At 48.3% G+C, this 16,860-nt stretch overlaps 5 protein-coding genes across 5 annotated transcripts; 1 reads left to right on the top strand and 4 right to left on the bottom strand.

Moving 5' to 3' along the window:
* Nucleotides 1–300: 300 nt before the first annotated feature.
* On the bottom strand, nucleotides 301–3,066 carry YALI1_B21562g (uncharacterized protein; the record flags this gene model as incomplete). Its single annotated transcript, XM_500978.3, has 1 exon — nucleotides 301–3,066. The coding sequence occupies one exon, from the start codon at nucleotides 3,064–3,066 to the stop codon at nucleotides 301–303; it is 2,766 nt and encodes a 921-aa protein (XP_500978.3).
* A 658-nt stretch (nucleotides 3,067–3,724) lies between these two features.
* YALI1_B21538g (uncharacterized protein) lies at nucleotides 3,725–5,458 on the bottom strand (the record flags this gene model as incomplete). The annotated part of the gene is made up of 1 exon (XM_500977.1): nucleotides 3,725–5,458. One exon carries the CDS (start codon nucleotides 5,456–5,458, stop codon nucleotides 3,725–3,727), a length of 1,734 nt encoding a protein of 577 aa, XP_500977.1.
* A 2,939-nt stretch (nucleotides 5,459–8,397) lies between these two features.
* Nucleotides 8,398–9,948, bottom strand: YALI1_B21493g (uncharacterized protein; the record flags this gene model as incomplete). Its single annotated transcript, XM_500976.3, has 1 exon — nucleotides 8,398–9,948. One exon carries the CDS (start codon nucleotides 9,946–9,948, stop codon nucleotides 8,398–8,400), a length of 1,551 nt encoding a protein of 516 aa, XP_500976.3.
* A 2,727-nt stretch (nucleotides 9,949–12,675) lies between these two features.
* Nucleotides 12,676–14,157, top strand: YALI1_B21466g (uncharacterized protein; the record flags this gene model as incomplete). The annotated part of the gene is made up of 1 exon (XM_500975.3): nucleotides 12,676–14,157. One exon carries the CDS (start codon nucleotides 12,676–12,678, stop codon nucleotides 14,155–14,157), a length of 1,482 nt encoding a protein of 493 aa, XP_500975.1.
* Nucleotides 14,158–15,141: 984 nt separating this feature from the next.
* YALI1_B21432g (uncharacterized protein) lies at nucleotides 15,142–16,113 on the bottom strand (the record flags this gene model as incomplete). The annotated part of the gene is made up of 1 exon (XM_500974.3): nucleotides 15,142–16,113. One exon carries the CDS (start codon nucleotides 16,111–16,113, stop codon nucleotides 15,142–15,144), a length of 972 nt encoding a protein of 323 aa, XP_500974.3.
* Nucleotides 16,114–16,860: the final 747 nt, after the last annotated feature.

Below are 16,860 nucleotides of genomic sequence, written 5' to 3'. Positions count from 1 at the left end.
ATGGTTGAATATGTATAAGATCCCGTGATTATATAAGCTAGAAATATAACTTACCGTACTCGTACGTGTATTAATAGGCATCTCTATTTTACCCTAGAGGCGGCTTACTGTATTTACAAACATTCTTCATCAGCTTTCACCTTGCACATCTTGCTATAAATACAAGGAGATCATAAAATTAATAATCTCTTGGAAAACAATAAAAATAAAAATACATTAATTAGTTACTTACTCTCTAAAGTCGTGTGGTATGAACTGAGTGTGTATTACTGGAGAGCTATCCTGAAAGCTCATTTATCCCTACTCGTCATCAGGCATGACACCTCCTGTCTGTCTAGTCTCCTCCAACTCAGCGGCCGCAGCGTTAGGATGGATCACATACAGCTCAGTTCCATCTCCTGGGGCCTCCAGGTCGTCTAAATTACCTCGCACGGTCATGAGAAGGTTGTTCTTCTTCATTTTCTTGATGACCTTCTTGGTCAGCCGAGTGTGGTTCTCCACATCCTCCTCATCAACCATATCTTCCTCGTATTGCTCCAGCACGAACTCCAGTAGTGCATCCAGCGACATTCCGATTCTACTGGCATCGGCATCGTCGGTGTAGTTCTCCGATAGCTTGGACACAATCATGTTGACCATGTGTGTGTATTGCTGGTGAGTGATCTGGTCCCGGGGTGTGTGGTTGGCTAGCTGGGTGGCTTCCATGGCCTCGTCAACGGCGTCCTCGGCAGCGTCTACGGTGTCCTCCTCCTCGTCCAGAAGCACATCTTCCCGCTCAACGAGAATGATGGTGTCTCTGAGCAGTTTGGCAGCCTCATGAACAAAGGCAGGGGAAATGATGGTCGAACAGTTGGCTCGAGCAATGGCCTCAGAGAGACGGATCATGGACTCCAACTGACGAACGGTGATTCGGTAACTGTTTCCAGCTCCGGTGGCGTCGTCGGCTCGGAGTTGCTGGTACTGCTGTACAAGAACTGCTCGGGCTTCGGGGGTCAGCATGGGCTTGAAGGTACGGGCGTACTTGATAAATCGCTGCAGCTGCTCAGTGGAGAAGGGAGGGTCGATGGCCTCATCAGTATGCATGTGCAGGTCAACGACATGGCTGGCCAGAGCGGTATCCGTAGCCTCATTACACTCGTCAAGAATGACGAAAAACAGATCGAAACGAGACATGATAGGAGCGGACATCTGCACGTTGGCTCGCAGACCGAGTCTGCGGTCATACCGACCCTTGGCAGGGTTTGCAGCGGCCAGGATGGAAGTTCGGGCGTTCAGAGTAGCGTTAATACCGGCCTTGGCAATGGAGATAGTTTGTTGTTCCATAGCCTCGTGAATTGCCACCTGGTCTGCCAAATCCATCTTGTCGAACTCATCAATAGCACAGATACCATTATCAGCAAGCATCAAAGCTCCAGCTTCGATGGTGAACTCTCCAGAGTCTTCATCCTTAACCACAGCTGCTGTAAGACCTGCAGCAGTGGATGCCTTACCGGAAGCATACACAGATCGAGGAAGGAACGAGGTGACGTACTTAAGGAACTGGGACTTCGCAGTGGAGGGATCTCCAACCAGACAAATGTTAATATCTCCTCGTAGTCGAATTCCATCAGCTGTCTTCTTGTGCACTCCTCCCATGAGCTGCAGTAGAATACCCTTCTTGACAGTCTCATGACCGTACACAGCAGGAGCAATGGATCGTACCAGACGTCGGAAAATATCCTGTCCGTGGACCATATCACGAAGCTGCTCCACTTCGGCAGACTTCAGACTTCGAATGTACTCCTCTTGTTCGTCAGCAGCGTTCTCGGCGTAGTTGTCGTTGGCAGAGGCGTCCAGAATGTTGGCAGGAGCAGCGTAACAAGCTAGGAAAGATATCCTGTAGGTCAGATCACGTGCTCCAAGCTCTCTGAGTCCTGTGACGGCTCCAGACTCCACAGCAGAAGTTTCTCGGCCTCCATCTCGAACTGCTCGAGGCTTCACACCAGGCAGGCCAAGCTGAGTGACGTCAGGAATGACAACAGGTGCTCCAGTAAAAATCATCTGATCTCCTGCTCGAGCTCGCTCCACATTTTCACCTCTAAGAATGACGTCGATGGTTCTGGGCATAGATCCAGCGGGGATCTCATGTGCGTTTTCCTGCACACGCACCTTCTGCCAATCCAAGAACACAGAGTTGTCCATCAGCAGCTTCCACATCTTTTTGTTTCCGCACATGGGGTTGGGACAGATCGAAGGCTCTGTGTACTTGAACACCTGCTCCACTCCGTCCACTTCAGTATGACATTCCTGGCACTGGAAGGCTCCCAAGTACAGTTCTGGACGCACTTCGGACGTTCGAGTGACAGTACCCCCTAGAGAAATAAGACAACCAATCTTGTCGGTCTTGAGTTCCCGAATTCTGCACACGACAGGAAGGTTGTGGAAACAGATCTGAAAGTGTCGGGGCTGATCTGAGGCAGACGACGACTTGGATCCTCCAAACGTCGAACTTCCATCCTCAGAAAAGCCTACAGACTGTTGCAGAAGCACGGGCTCAATCTTTCGAATCACATTGGTCAGACCTCGCAGCAAAAATGGCATGAATCGGTAGTATTGGTCACTGATGGCTTGGGCCAGAATACCATCTTCAGTCTCGCTCATGTGTCTGTAGTCCACGAAAATTGACGACTTGTTGAAACTTCGAAGACCCTTGATTTGTCGTACGTAAGGTCGCCCGTCATACGCAGTTCCATCCTCGTCATCAGAGTACTCTTCCGGATTTGATCCATCAACGTAAGTCTCCAGAAACTCTTCAAATAGATCACGCACCTTCTCTCCAGTGGCGTCCTGAACCTTGGGAACTGTTTCTTGCTCCATAATTCGCCGCATTCGCACCTCCTCGTCCGGAGGTACATCCATGGCAGCTGGTTCTCTGTATTGGTCAGAGCTAGGGCCTCCATGAGCAGATGTGGTTCCAGGTGTTCGTCCTGCGAAAGAAGAGGGCAAATTGGCTCCGGGCGAGGAAGGAGGGCCGGGGGAAGAGGGACCCTCCATCCCCTCGGTCATTAATTGGTCGACGAGGTCCATGGTGTGTTCGTGTGTGGTTTTCGGTACGATGTGTTGTGTTCAGGAGGATTGGGATATATTCTTGTCCCATGCAGAAAACACGTCGTCTAGTTACCCGGCTTAATTTAGTCCTATTTTGGCAAGGAGAACGCGTCGCGTTCAAACCTTAACTGGAGCCCCTAGCAACGTGTTGGCGGAGGGGGTAAGCAATAAACCGACATACAAACGCGGCTTTGTGGATTTATCTCGTTATTTGGGTTGACAAAAACAGGTTATTTCTACATTATAGGCAAACATGGCGCACAGCACATAGTACTCGCCGAGGTGCACTGTCATCAATGTGGTGGGTGTTGGACAGAGCGTGTGTCAAATGTCTGAAGTACAAGTACAGTATGTACGTATGTACAGTATGAGTATGAGTATGAGTAAACAGTACAAGTAATACTTGCATGTATATTTATTACTTGTGCTGTAATTGTACGGGTACTTGTACTTGTGATGTAATTGTACAATTCGTATGAGTATATATATATACTGTATCGTACGATGCAGACCCCGAAGTAGTGCTCCCATCGCTCCTCGTATGTACAGTAGCGATAAGTTGAATGAAATGTGCACTTGTCCTTGTACTCTTCAATTAATAACAAACAATATATATATATAACACTAAATGCAGCGGTTAGCACCAGAACTTGTAAACTCGGTAGTAGAAGGGCTTGGAGGCAATGTAGGCAGCCTCTTCGTCCATCTCATGCATGAGCAGCTCGAAGTCAGTTTCTCGTCGTCCAGTGTCGAGGTCCATGTCCTTTAGAGCCACGAAGCTGGGCCGTTTCCACAGCTTGAAAAAGATATAGAAGGCCAGGACAACAGGTACAGCCAGGTAGGCCTGGAAGAAGACGTCAGCCTTAGGCTTGGCACCTCCCACGGGGAAGAGAGCGATCCAGAACTGCAATCCAAGCACGGTTACGTTGAGCAGGAAGCCGTACATGGATCCGATAGTTCCGACGTGAGACAAGAAAGGCATTTCTCGGAGAGATCGACCCTGGACCTTCATGGCCATTCGGAATCGGAAGTGGCACAGGTTGATGGAGCCCCATGTGAAGATGGAGGAGAGGCCACAGATGGCCATGAGCCAGTAGAAGACGGTGTTCTGGGTTTCGATAGGACCGGCACAGATGAATGCAAACAGTCCAAAGAGCGAGACTGTGATGATGCCAAACAGAGGTCGTCCCTTTCGATCAATGTAAGCGAAGAAGGAAGGAGCCTGACCTTGCTGGGCGAGAGCAGCGATAGTTCGAGAGAAACCAAAGATAGAGGAGTTGCCGACGGACAGAACGGAAATCATAATGACGACGTTCATGACAGATGGAAGGCCCTTGATGCCGGCAGCCTTGATGGCAATGACGAACGGAGAGGCGGAAGCGTCAGCAGAAGAGCTCTTGTTGAGCAGCTGGGGGTGGTCCCAGGGAACAAGGAAGCCGACCAGAGTCAAAGACACAATATAGAAGAGGGTAATTCGCCAGAAGACTTGCTTGGTAGCAGTGGGGATGGACTTTCGGGGATTGGCGGTCTCGGCAGCAGCCAGGCCAGCCAGCTCAGTTCCGTTGAAAGCAAAGGCAGCAGACACGAAGACGGCACAGACTCCCTTGGCACCAGCAGAGAAAGCGCCGGGGTTGTGCCAGTATCGGCCTCCGATGTAGTCGTGGTTGGGTCCTCCTCCACAGGTCAGAACAATAGCGAGAATGATGAATCCGACCACAGCAATGACTTTAATAAGCGAAAAGTAAAACTCGGCTTCTCCGTAGCCCTTGACTCCGAAAAAATTGATGGAGACAATTAGCACCCAGAAGATAGCGACCCAGCAGCCAGCATTGTAGTTGGTTCCGTTAGCTTCATTCCAGTAGTTGACCGTCAGACTTGCGGCTACGAGCTCCAGGGGGAACACAATAAACCAGTTGAGAGTGTAGTTCCATCCCATGGCGAAGCCCCAGGCGGGGTCGATGAATCGAGTAGAGTAAGAGGCAAACGCGCCGGAGACGGGGAAGCAAGCACACAGTTCTCCCAGAGAGTGCATGGTGCAAAACAACATAGTTCCAATGATGGAGTAGGCGATGAGAATGGCTGCCGGTCCTCCAGTGGCCAGGGTGGTTCCACTGCCAACAAACAGACCAGTTCCAATGGATCCTCCGATGGCAATCATCTGGAGATGTCGTCCCTTGAGGGATCGACTGAGAGGGGAGTTAGCGGTTGCCAGAGCGGCCTTTTCGAGATCAGAAAGACCCTCGGTGTCGTATTCGCTCAGATCGGCTCGTCGGAAGGAGTCCTTGAAGTTGGCCCATCGTCCGTTGTTGGCCTCAGTGACAGATCCCTCCTCGTGGGGAGAGTTGGTTGATACCACTTCGTTTTTTTCCATGTTCACAAAAGATGCAAGAGAGAGGTGTAAAGATGTGCAATAAAAACCCGCTCAGTTCAAATGAGATGGATTTCTTTGCAACAACACTTTTAGAGTCTACACTAGCGTCCCATACCAACGTTTATAAGCCAAGGTGGCCGGGTGTAACATGCTCTAGGTTAGCCGTGCAGCGCAGTGAACTGTGTTTACTGGTGCAGGTAAAACAAGATAGCCGTGTGGGGAAAGAGGAGAGGCAAATTTAGGAGGTGCAATACTCATGTGGACTGATTTCCGGCAATATTTGTCAAAGGAGAGAGAGCATTTGATACAGATGGTTACTTCCCTGATTATTCCTTCAGCACCGAATGCATGCAACTCTGACCGTTAGCTCTTGGCTAGCATTAGACACACACTAAGTGATGGCTGATTCGGTCAAGTAGCGTGACCAAGCCCGATCAACTGGGAAAAAGAAATACAGCCCTAGAAGGGCATAGATGCATATTCTCTTCTGAGCTACTGTTCCACTTCTCTCTCGCCGAAAAGTGCCTTACACAGACCTTATTGCTTGCCCATGGCTCCACGTATTTTAGCTTTTTAGACTTTGCTTTTTTCCCCATTGCCCTTTTTTCTGTGCTCTCCGAGTCTGCCTCGTTTGTCTTTACCCCACCAAACGGGTCCAGCTGTACACGTTGCAGACAAGGACTTCGAGGAGAAACATGCCACCTAACGGTTCTAGACGGACCTTGATCTCTGAAAATATTGCTCGCTTAGGTGGAAAATGCCCATGACCCCAAGTGCGCTACCGTAGATCTAGAAAACCAGCTAAACTAGCAAGTCTAATAGGGGGCACCGATACCGGTATATAAAGCTCCGACACCGCTCGAGTTCTCTTACCTACGCCTCGCACGCACAAATGGCGGCTTCTACGCGCACATAAAGCGGCTTTTGATGTATGCTGTGGGATTTATGAAGGGCAAGTTTATGTGCCTATAGGACGCACGCTGTGAGGGAAAATGACGTAAAGGGGGGCGTTATTAAAGGAGGCAAGTTTAACAGCGTTCGACTATGGTAGAATTAACATTGATGCAAAAAAAAACCTGTTTGTCGTTGGGTTATCAAGCCGACGAAGTCCCTTCTTTACACTCATCCTGGGCAACTCTATGTCTATTGTAGAGTCTCCACAGCCGTATCTCAGCCTCTCCATCTTAACTCAGCCTCCATAATTAACTTACCTCTGCTCGGAACTCTATCATCCTCGCAATTTTATTTGGCAACGCAAAAGGGAGAGTGGCTCATAACCGGCGGGGAAATCCCGATATCGGAAAACTCCACTCGATTACATAGACAATGAATTTGTAACTTGTTTATTAGGTCACGTGACATTTTATCCCCATCTTCCCAGAGGAGGGGAAATGGGGTAAATGCTTGGTTCAGCAACTTGTTGAGTGCACCTACTTGTACTATACGTACCCATGAGATACATTTAATTATTCAAATCAGGAAACCTCACCCGAGAGTCCTCCCTGTCTCACGTGAAACCGCTTTGTTGTGGCTCTATCCAGTCTGGCACATCTTCTGGTCTGAGTCTCCCCGCCGGGTAACGTTGTGTCCGCTCTAACGGAAGAATAGACTGGAGGCAGCAGGCTTGGCAGCTCTGCCATCACGTGTAATTCTGAGGAAAAGAACTCCACGCCGTGTTTTTTGAAGGGGCAGCGGCATTGTATATTGATCGACTTCAGGCCAGGGTAGCATCGGAGATTTCTGACCACGTGAGCGTGAGCATCGTCTCAAAGACAGTCTAGTTTAGTACATACAGTGTACGTCGGTGGCAGGTGGCATGGATGGTTCGGCTCGGCACGACAGATTTAGGTAAGAGCTTCTGCGCCGAGACTTGGCCGTAATCGAAGACATCTGCTCGAGGACGATAAGCATGAAAATATTTGCCATCCAATAGGAGAGCCCCAGAGATGACGTCAGAGCCGCGCCCTCACATATTCTGTGATGGACTCTCTCTGGTACAATGCAAGTAGCTCATTCTTAGTAAAAAATCTAGACCGAAGGAACGGGCATGATTAGGGGACTCTCCAATTATTGTATCTCAGTAACTTCAGTACGAGTACAGTTCGTGGCTACTGTACTGGGTACATACATACTACGGGTACAGTAACACTGTAACTCACTCTTCAGATTACTATAACTTGTAGTACTACTGTAACCCTTGCACATTCTGTATATTATAAAGAGTCGCCCGTTACTCATAAGCCTATATGATGATGTCTCAATCCATGGAGTTACCAAATACTGAAACACGTAAATGATAAATATCAAGCCACGAAGCCAAAGGTAACACCCAGAATTCCTGTATTGTCTCACGCTGTACAAATACTTCAGAATTGAACTCTCTGGTGCTTGACTAATGATGGCTGGACGACTTGTTGACCCGTCGTGGTGGTCTACTCTGGAATAAGTCACGTGATCGTGGTTTTTGCAAAATTCACAGGTTCTTTCGAAAATCTGAGATTTCCCATTTGTGGCACATGCTATCTACGATATTGTACGAGTAACAGGTACTACAAGATCGATGGCTGGCCTGATGTGTTAGTTCGTGGAGTGTTGAAGAGATCATGCTCGGATAGTATGTAGAGTATTAGAAGGAATCAATGTACAATGTACGAGACATCAGCGTTTTGTACATACTGTGGGGTCGGTACTTACACACAAACCAGAAATCTTCCGTGCTTCAGGTGAACTGTGTCGATAAGTCGACCATTAACATCTTCAAAGAGTATCATCGAGCCAGATGACACCAGTATGTACATACGGTACGACACAAAGAGTAGGAAGAGCTGCCGTAATATTGACATACGCAGACTGCTACCAGAATCATATAAGCATCTTATTGTAGTAAATAGTTTCGTAACATATAAATAGTCATGAGACGGTTGCACCTGGGTCATTCCTTAGAAACCAAACAGAATCTTTCGGATGGAGGTGATCAAGTTACCAGCATGGTCCACGGCCTCGTGAATGTTCTCCTCGAGCTCAATCTGCTCAGCAGACTTGGCGGCCCAGAAGTCCTTGAGGTCCTCACCTCCACCGTTGTAAGCCAGAACGTTAGGAGTGTCAGCGTCAATGTCAGACAGAACACCAACAGAGGCGAAAGAAATAAGGTTCTTCTTAAGCTGGGCGGGGGTGATGGAGGTGGTGGCGAAGTCAGAGTCAGACTCGGGCTGCAGAGACAGGTAGTAAGAAAGCAGACCTGCAATATGAGGAGAGGCCATGGAGGTACCGGAGAGGGTGGCAACAGCTTGCTTGGAGCCAATGTAGGTGGAGAGAATGTTGAGACCAGGGCCAAAGATGTCGACACACTTTCCGTAGTTGGAGAAGTAGGCTCGAGCATCGGAGAGGGTAGAGGCACCAACGGTGACGGCATTCTCAGCGGCAGCAGGGGAGTAGTTGCAAGCGTCGGCATTGTCGTTACCAGCAGCAACGGCAAAGTGAATGCCAGCCTTGACAGCAGCGTTGACGGCAAGATCAAGGGAAGGAGACTTGCCACCACCAAGAGACATATTGGCGGTAGAACCCTTGAATCCCTTGGGGTTCTTCTTGACCTGCTCGGCGTGAGACTTGGCGGCAAACTCGACACCAGCAACAACGTCGGACATGGTTCCGGAACCGTTAGATCGAAGGACCTTGACGGCGACGATGTTGGCCTTCTTGGCAACACCGTACTTGGTGCCACCAATAGTACCCGCACAGTGGGTTCCGTGACCGTTTCCATCCTCGTCGGCATCGCCAGAGGGAACAGTCTTACCCCACTTGGCTCGGCCTCCGAAGTCGTCGTGTCCGACATTGACACCGGTGTCAATAACGTAAGAGGTCACTCCCTCTCCTCCAACGTCATCGTAGAGGTACTTGTTGAAAGAGCCCAGGTTAAGGGTCTTTCGGTGGGAGACTCGGGCAAGACCCCAGGGAGCATCGAGCTCAGTGGCAAACTCGTTGGCATGGACGATAGAGTCCTTCTCAACGTAGGCAATGTCCTTGTGTCGTCGGAGCAGCTCAATGGTGTCGGCGTGGAAAGTACCGGTGTAACCCTTGAAGTTGGATCCGATGGAGAAGGCCTGCTTGAGACCGGACTGAGCCTTGGCCAGGAAGGGGTGCTGGAGATCTCGCTTGGCGAGAGAGGCAACCTGCTCGGTGTGGACCTGCTCAACCCACAACTCGTGAGAGGCGGCGGTGGATGCATCGACATCCTCCTTGAAGACGACGATGTACGAGTCGGGGACTTGCTCCTTGTCGTTCATGACGAGAGGAGCAATCTCGGATTCGTCCTCGTTGGCAATGACAATCTTCTCGAACTTGGCGGCCTTGTGGTGGTTGGGGGAGTTGGCCTCGACGTCGTTGGTAAGAAGGGTGTTGAAGGCCTCAAGGGCATCAACGTTCTGGGGGATCAGCAGGGCCTGGGCCAGAGCGGCCATGGCCACGGCAGAGATGACGGGGTTGAATTTCATGATGGATGTTGTGATGAGATTGGGGGTGTAGTGATGTTGCTAAAGTCAAGTGACGCAGAAGCGGCAGCGGGCTGTGTAAAGTGGCGAAAGTGGTAAAAGTGGCGGAAGTAGTGTAAGTGGTCTAGATGAGTCTACCAAAGATGATATCCTCTGCAAACAGCCCTCAACGAATTACTTCTGAGGATGGGGTTACTGCTTGATGGTGGAGAACAATATAGGTGGCAAAGTCTGGTTATATATGGGCAACTGGGTTTGTGGTCGCAGATAAGGTGGTGATTGCGTATCCACTGCCGGGTAAGCTACGTCATCCAATAATGCTCATGTGAGCTCTTTTGCGGAGATGCGTTTAGGTCCCCGCACAAACACGCCCACATGAGACCAGACCAAAAGAGATATGTCTATGACCGAGGAGGTGCGTAGAATTTGTCTATGGCATTTATTTGACCGAATAACGTCGTCCTGGGCCCTTTATCATCTTCCGTTCCTCCTTCTTCTGTTGTCCGGAAGCACAAGGCACTTACACTTTTGTTGCTGACCTGCCTATTAAGGTCCACCCCTGCCATCCTAATTGGGGTAGAGTAACGTGGTGTTGTAGGCGCTACCCTAACCGCTTCTCCTAACGTGGCACTGATAACCCCTCTACCGAACTTTGTAGAGTCAAATTCGCTATCTCTTAATTTCGGTGGCTTATCACCTTATCAGAAGTTTAATGACGCCAACCGGAGGGCTCCACGAAAGGGTCATGATTTGCAAGGTGGAGAAACCAGCAGTTCATGTCTTTGGTCGACGAGAGTAGTATTTTCGGTGTGGTCCACGTGCATCATTTGACGCCATCTAGCCGCTGCCAGACTCTCCTCCATAAACCAGGTGGCTGTCCCAAACTGTCCGGTTTGATGATATCTGATAGAGTTGGGTTGCGTTGTTTGGGGCAGTGGGGATGTAACTACAGTCCTGTAGCTGTAGCAGTGAGACTAGCTGCTGGGCGGGTGTAAGTTCGATACAAGTGTTCGTAGAGTCATGAGCCGGCTATCGGCAAATTTCAAGCCAAAGTAACCAAACCGAAACCAAAAACGATCAGAGCAGCACATGGTTTGAGAGCTGCTGGGCCAAGGGTATCTTGTCTTTAGAGAGGTTATCGGATTCCATTGTATCGAAGTGCTACACTCTTTAGTGCCGTTATCTAGCCGTAACTACTATGATCCACAGTGACACGCTACTGGTACATACGGCAGCAATATATTGTATTGCACTCACGTACAGTGCTCTCTGTGAGAACCAATTTCACGTGTGGCAACCCCTTCCGATGCAGAGACTGATACAGGTAATCGACATGCACATCACCCTTATCGTATAGGCAAGATTATGTGGGAAGGTCCAAATGGGATGAGTTTGATATTCCTGCTAGCTCCGGATCCAGGCGGTCTGGGTAAGCCACAATACACGAAACGGGTGCGAAACTGCAATTGGTGAATTGCCTCTGATTTGGTGTCATGAAATATATAGCTCGTCTTAGTATTGCTACTGTCATGGCTTGTCCTTTGTCCATCGATCTAAGTCTAAGCAGCCCCAAAATGCCCTCCTTTTACTGGGGTGGCGACTTAAACTCGCAGCCCTGGTATACGTCATATGATGCCGTCATGACTATGGAGAGGGTAAGAGCAGTGGAATGTGTCTCTTGTTTATAATCACATAATGCATGAAACTATCCACAGTACGGAGAGTCCCATACTGAGTCCACGTTGTGAGGGCATAGATGGGCGATATGGTGAGTTGTCGATAAAAGCCTCGGTTTCTCATGGGATAGTGTGATCTGACTCACCGGAAGAAGTCATGTGTCTGAGTGGTCAATACCATGTGCCTTTTTCTTTCAAGACGTCGTCATGACTGTTGCTCAGCAGCAACACCTTCCTCGGACATTCTCAAATCTTCCACTACTTGTACAGTAAATGGCTTATCCCGTATGTACTACTCTTTGTAACTACAGTGCAGGATTACTTAGCTACGAGTATCACACTCGTACGGTTACTATATGTAATTGGTGCGTTGTTTACAGTAAGATGCATATAATGAGCAAGTAGTGTACTTCCTCGTTAGCTCAGATTAACAGTAAATACTTGTGACTCTTTATGAACAATGCGAACAAAGTAATACAAACTGCAAGATAGTCGCTCAAGCCCCCTCTTTGACTGGCCCCACCCAAGCCCATCGAGACCTTCAAATTAACTTTTGTTAATACTGTAGCTACAGTGTAAGTACTCGTACTTCTACTCCACTTGTACTCATACTCACTTTTTTTTTTTTTAATTCATGACTTTTTTACTACTTTGTAGTGCTGGGTCCCAACAAGGCAACTCATCAGGACGATATCTAAAAATAAACATCATGCATGGACGATGTTGGGTGCAATTAACTGGGCACGTAATTTCTGTAGATGATCAGTCGATAACCAACCAAGGCTTAGAGTACAGGTAGAACTGGCTACATGCCAATAACAGCACACCGGAACCTCTGTTGTTCTCATTCTCCGTAAATCCCCAAACCCCATATACCATCATCTCTTCCATAATGTCACGTTGAGAACGTGTGTTTGTTCGCCCCCAACCCAACCTCCATCCGTACCCTAACCCTGATCGAAAGAAATGTGTATCATCTGCAACGCGCAAATCCTACCCTTTTAGTCCTGTGTACCTGCGCATCACATCTAGCCTCTCCGCCAACGCTAGAAACATGTTTGCCGCAATTTCCTTACTGCTATCGTCGATACCACTGCTACTGACGGCCTCGATATCCGCCATCTGGGTCTACAAGTATGGTTATCCTCTGCTGTTGAGCGACGCGAGCTCTCAAAGTGAGTCGTCTTACAGCAAGAAGCGCAGCCGCATCACTGCCACAATGGGTGTGGTTCTTTCGATTCTCATCATGGAACTTGTGTTGGCCGAGGTTTGTGGATGGTTTGACCCAGCTACAACTCTTAGCTGGTGGAAAATGATCATGCCAGTCACTCTGGCATTCATTGTTGTGGTGGTACCTGCCCTGCAACTGCACATGTTGTTTTCCACTCTGTTGACGTCGCAACTCAGCGTCGGTCTCGCCACAGCCTCTTGTCTTTTTTCCTGGCTCTTTCTGTTCTACAAGCTCGGAGCCCAGCTTCCCCTTCATGGAGATGAGCGTGTCCTGAACCTCTTTAACTCGGACTGGTCGAATTTCTCCCGATCCTTACTACAGGAGGTCTCTGGCCGGGTTGCCTTCATCGGAGTGTCTGCTATTGCTGTTCTGTCTGGTTTTGGAGCCGTCTCTTCTCCCTACAACGTCTTCCTGGCTAAGAGTAAGTACGTTAGTCCCGCAGTCATCAGCCGAACCGAAGCCGCTATCGACCATGTATCTGTGTTGCTGGCCGAGAAAACCCCTCAGGTCGCCATCACTACCTCCCAGAGTTCTACCTCCATCGTCTCTCGGTTCATGGACTCCATGAGAAGCGGTAAGAATGAGCAAGAAACCGAGATCGAAATGCTGGGTAAGGTGAAGCAGGACCTGGAGAAGGAACTCGCAGAGCTGCAAGAAACAGCTCGACTCAACAGCCTCGCAGAAACTACCTATGGAAAGATGTGGAACATGGCTAACCTCGTCTTCTCTTTGTACTGTGTGTACAGATTGTTCAACGTGGTGGTTATTAACAACCCCTACTTCCGGCGAGCCAACCTGTCATCTTTCCTCAACTTCTCCACTCCTCAACCAGTCCACGTGACTGAAACTGATGCTCTGGCAATCACTCTGGCTCATATGTTATCCTACGTGTACTCCAAGACGGATATTGAGTCCATCACTCGACAGGTCTCCTTCTTCCTGACCGCCTGTCTGCTGTTGGGTTCTTTCTCTGCAGCTTACAGAACTATCAATACCTTTAAGAAGGCCTTCCCTTGGCTCCCTCCTCATCTCACAAACCCTCATGTCTTCGTTCTATTCTTGGTTCAGGTTCTGGGGACTTATGTGATTGCCACTACAGTTATGATTCGGTCCAATCTTCCTAACGAGATGTCATCAGCCATTTCAACAGCTCTTGGAGCTCCTCTAGACGTTGGGTTCGTAGAAACCTGGTTCGATTCGCTCTTCCTGCTGGTTTGCATTCTCACAGCTGCAGCTCTCATTTTTGTGAGCGCGGAGAGGGACCTGGACGATGGCGATGTCATCATGGAGAGTAAATTTGTTTGATCCGCTCACCTCAGTCATGTTGGGGTATTTATTGCATACTGTACATTATTTATAATAGATTATATATTTACATGGGTGTAATTTTCAGTTGTAGCTCCGTCTTCATCGTTTCTGCTATACACGATGATACATCTCAATGTCGAATCTCGGATCGTTATTTTGGATTTGGTCACTATTTGTACATCAATACAAGTACTTGCACATCTTACTATTACTGTATCGTATAGCACATACTTGTACAGTATATGATACAATTGTACGATGCGTTGATTCAATCAACTCTATTCTGAACCAACTCACTTACCCTCTACACACTACAGTATGAACAGAAACACGAGAGATGGAGAGACCTATGAAGGCTATACATATGATACCCCTGAAGAACTTCAACCAATGACGTACGCAGACGTTGAGACACAACGCTTCATGGTCATGGACGTACTTCTTAGCTGGAAAGCTAACCTGTTAAGAGCACTCACCATATCCATAACAACATCATTACTGGTATCTTTGTCAGTGGAGAACTTCCACGACAGTGTACCTGATCGCGAAAGAACGCCCTATTGGCCTCTTGTGTTTCTGCTATCAATCCTATTCACGTGGTTTGGAGCAAGCACGTCACAGTTGTGTTACGGTTACTACCGACAGCGTCCCACACCACTTCTCGCTGTTCTACTGGTGTTTGCTCAACTGGTTCTCTGGCTCATTTGTTTGTTCCCAGCCTTTATATTAGGTAATGAGTTCAGTCTTGCCTAATTACTTACATTGCGCATGTACAGTATGTACTTGTAGCTACAAGTACACGGTATAATCGCCATTCACACAAAATCACGTCACCACGCGAGTATACTTAAACTGCACCCAATCATCCTCTTATGTATTTACTGTAATGCATTTCTCTTATCATCTCGCTAATACACTGGCTACGATTACAATGCAGTAATTACGTATATACCAGTATATACTCTTCTTCCCAATAAATTATTACTTCACCTCGTCGTAGAGGCCTTTATGTTGCAACTGTTGCGTGATCGCGACCAGCTCCTGGAGCTGAAGCTGGTAACCGGAGCCATGCTCCCGGTCATCTCGTCGCTTCAGATACGACACGCCATCCTGCTCAAACTCCTCCCATTCATCCTGGAGCTGGGTCAGTTCCTCCATGTGCAGCAGAATTTTTACGGCATCCACTCGTACCACCTTGTAGCAGCCAATAAGCATCTGGTGGGCCAATTGTTGCACACCCATAAACGCCTGCTCGGTAGCCCATGCTACAGTTAAGTCCTTATTCTTCTCAGTGATCAACTTGAGATCAGCGTAGGCAGTCTCGAAGTTGTCTTTCATCAGAGCATTAACCACCCTGGCTGCAGGAGCTGTAAACTGCGACAGAAATGGGAAAGAGCTGCTTCTGAGAATGGTCTGCTCAGCATCAATGATGCGTCCTTTGGATAGCTGCAGGAGAGCCATGATTATGAAGAAGTTGGCGTTCTTGATGATGTCAGGGAACAGTGTTGCCGAGGCAGATTTTTCTGGGTCCTCCTGTGCAGCGCTAGTCTCCTCTTCATCTGCGATAATCATGTCAGAGTTGTCGGTCTCTATCGGTCGCTGTTCGGCCTCGTCGGTCTCAGTTGCAGGCTCCTTTCCTGTGTCCATCTCACTGGGGGTGTCTTTATCCATGGCATCTGAAGCCTCATTGTCTTCCTCGACAGTAATAGGGTCGCTAGAACACTCTCCAGGCTCTTCCACCTCTACCTCTTCCTCTCCAGTCTCATGGACCCTGTCTGTCTCTTCATGTCCGCCTACTTTCTCAATTGCAGTCTTTAACTGGATAAGCTGCTGATGCACATCCATTTCGGCGAAGTCCAGGGCTCGGAAAAGTTGCGTGTCGGTCTCAAACGCCTTGAGTTCTTCCAGAGATGGAATACCCTCGTTCGAAGCCATTGCGCTGTCTGTGTCCATGGTTGGTTTGTATTGTTGTGCTGTGTGTGTGTGTGTAATTAGATGTGTGTTATTTCAAACTGCATATTGGAGATGACATCCTGGAGCCTAATGTGGGAATCAGTTGACTGTACAAGTATTACTTGCTGTTTTAATAAGGTTACTGAATCCGAAACTTGGAAGACCATAAGAACGTGTAATACGCTGTTAAACATGATGGATGATTATTCTGTATGAGAAGGGTGTTTGCTTCTACATATATAGTAGCTATACTTTACACCCCAATTGCACAAACATCACCCCCCTCACCTCCCTTACTTCCCTCACTTCCCTCACTTCACCCCGCAAATGTACAGAGAAAAATGAAAAAGGTGATGTCAACATAACGGTGGCAATATCCATCCATCTCACCCAATGAATTATTGTTTGTTTGGTGGCGGATCCTTTTCATCAATTGTTCATTTATTCATCTTTCCATCATTCATTCTAAAAGCACCAAGGATCGCCTTCGTTTAGATTCGTTGATGCGAAAAGTGTACCTGTATGTCCATACTGTACAAGTTGTCTCGAACTAACTTCGCGCGCAGCGATGGAAAAATACAGGAGCCAAACTAGTGGTTCATGAAGGCTTCAATGGAGAGCAATGGATACAGGTTTGAATCCCTGCTGCTTTGTATACAATATTATACAGATCTGCTGTTTTCAAGACGTAATTCAACCCCGGCATGTCCCCATTGAGCCTCCCACCATCCATGTTACATAATCTGA

This window comes from Yarrowia lipolytica, chromosome 1B (assembly GCF_001761485.1).
Source record: "Yarrowia lipolytica chromosome 1B, complete sequence".
Classification (NCBI taxonomy): Eukaryota; Fungi; Ascomycota; class Dipodascomycetes; order Dipodascales; genus Yarrowia; species Yarrowia lipolytica.
This window is presented reverse-complemented; position numbering and strand designations above follow the sequence as displayed.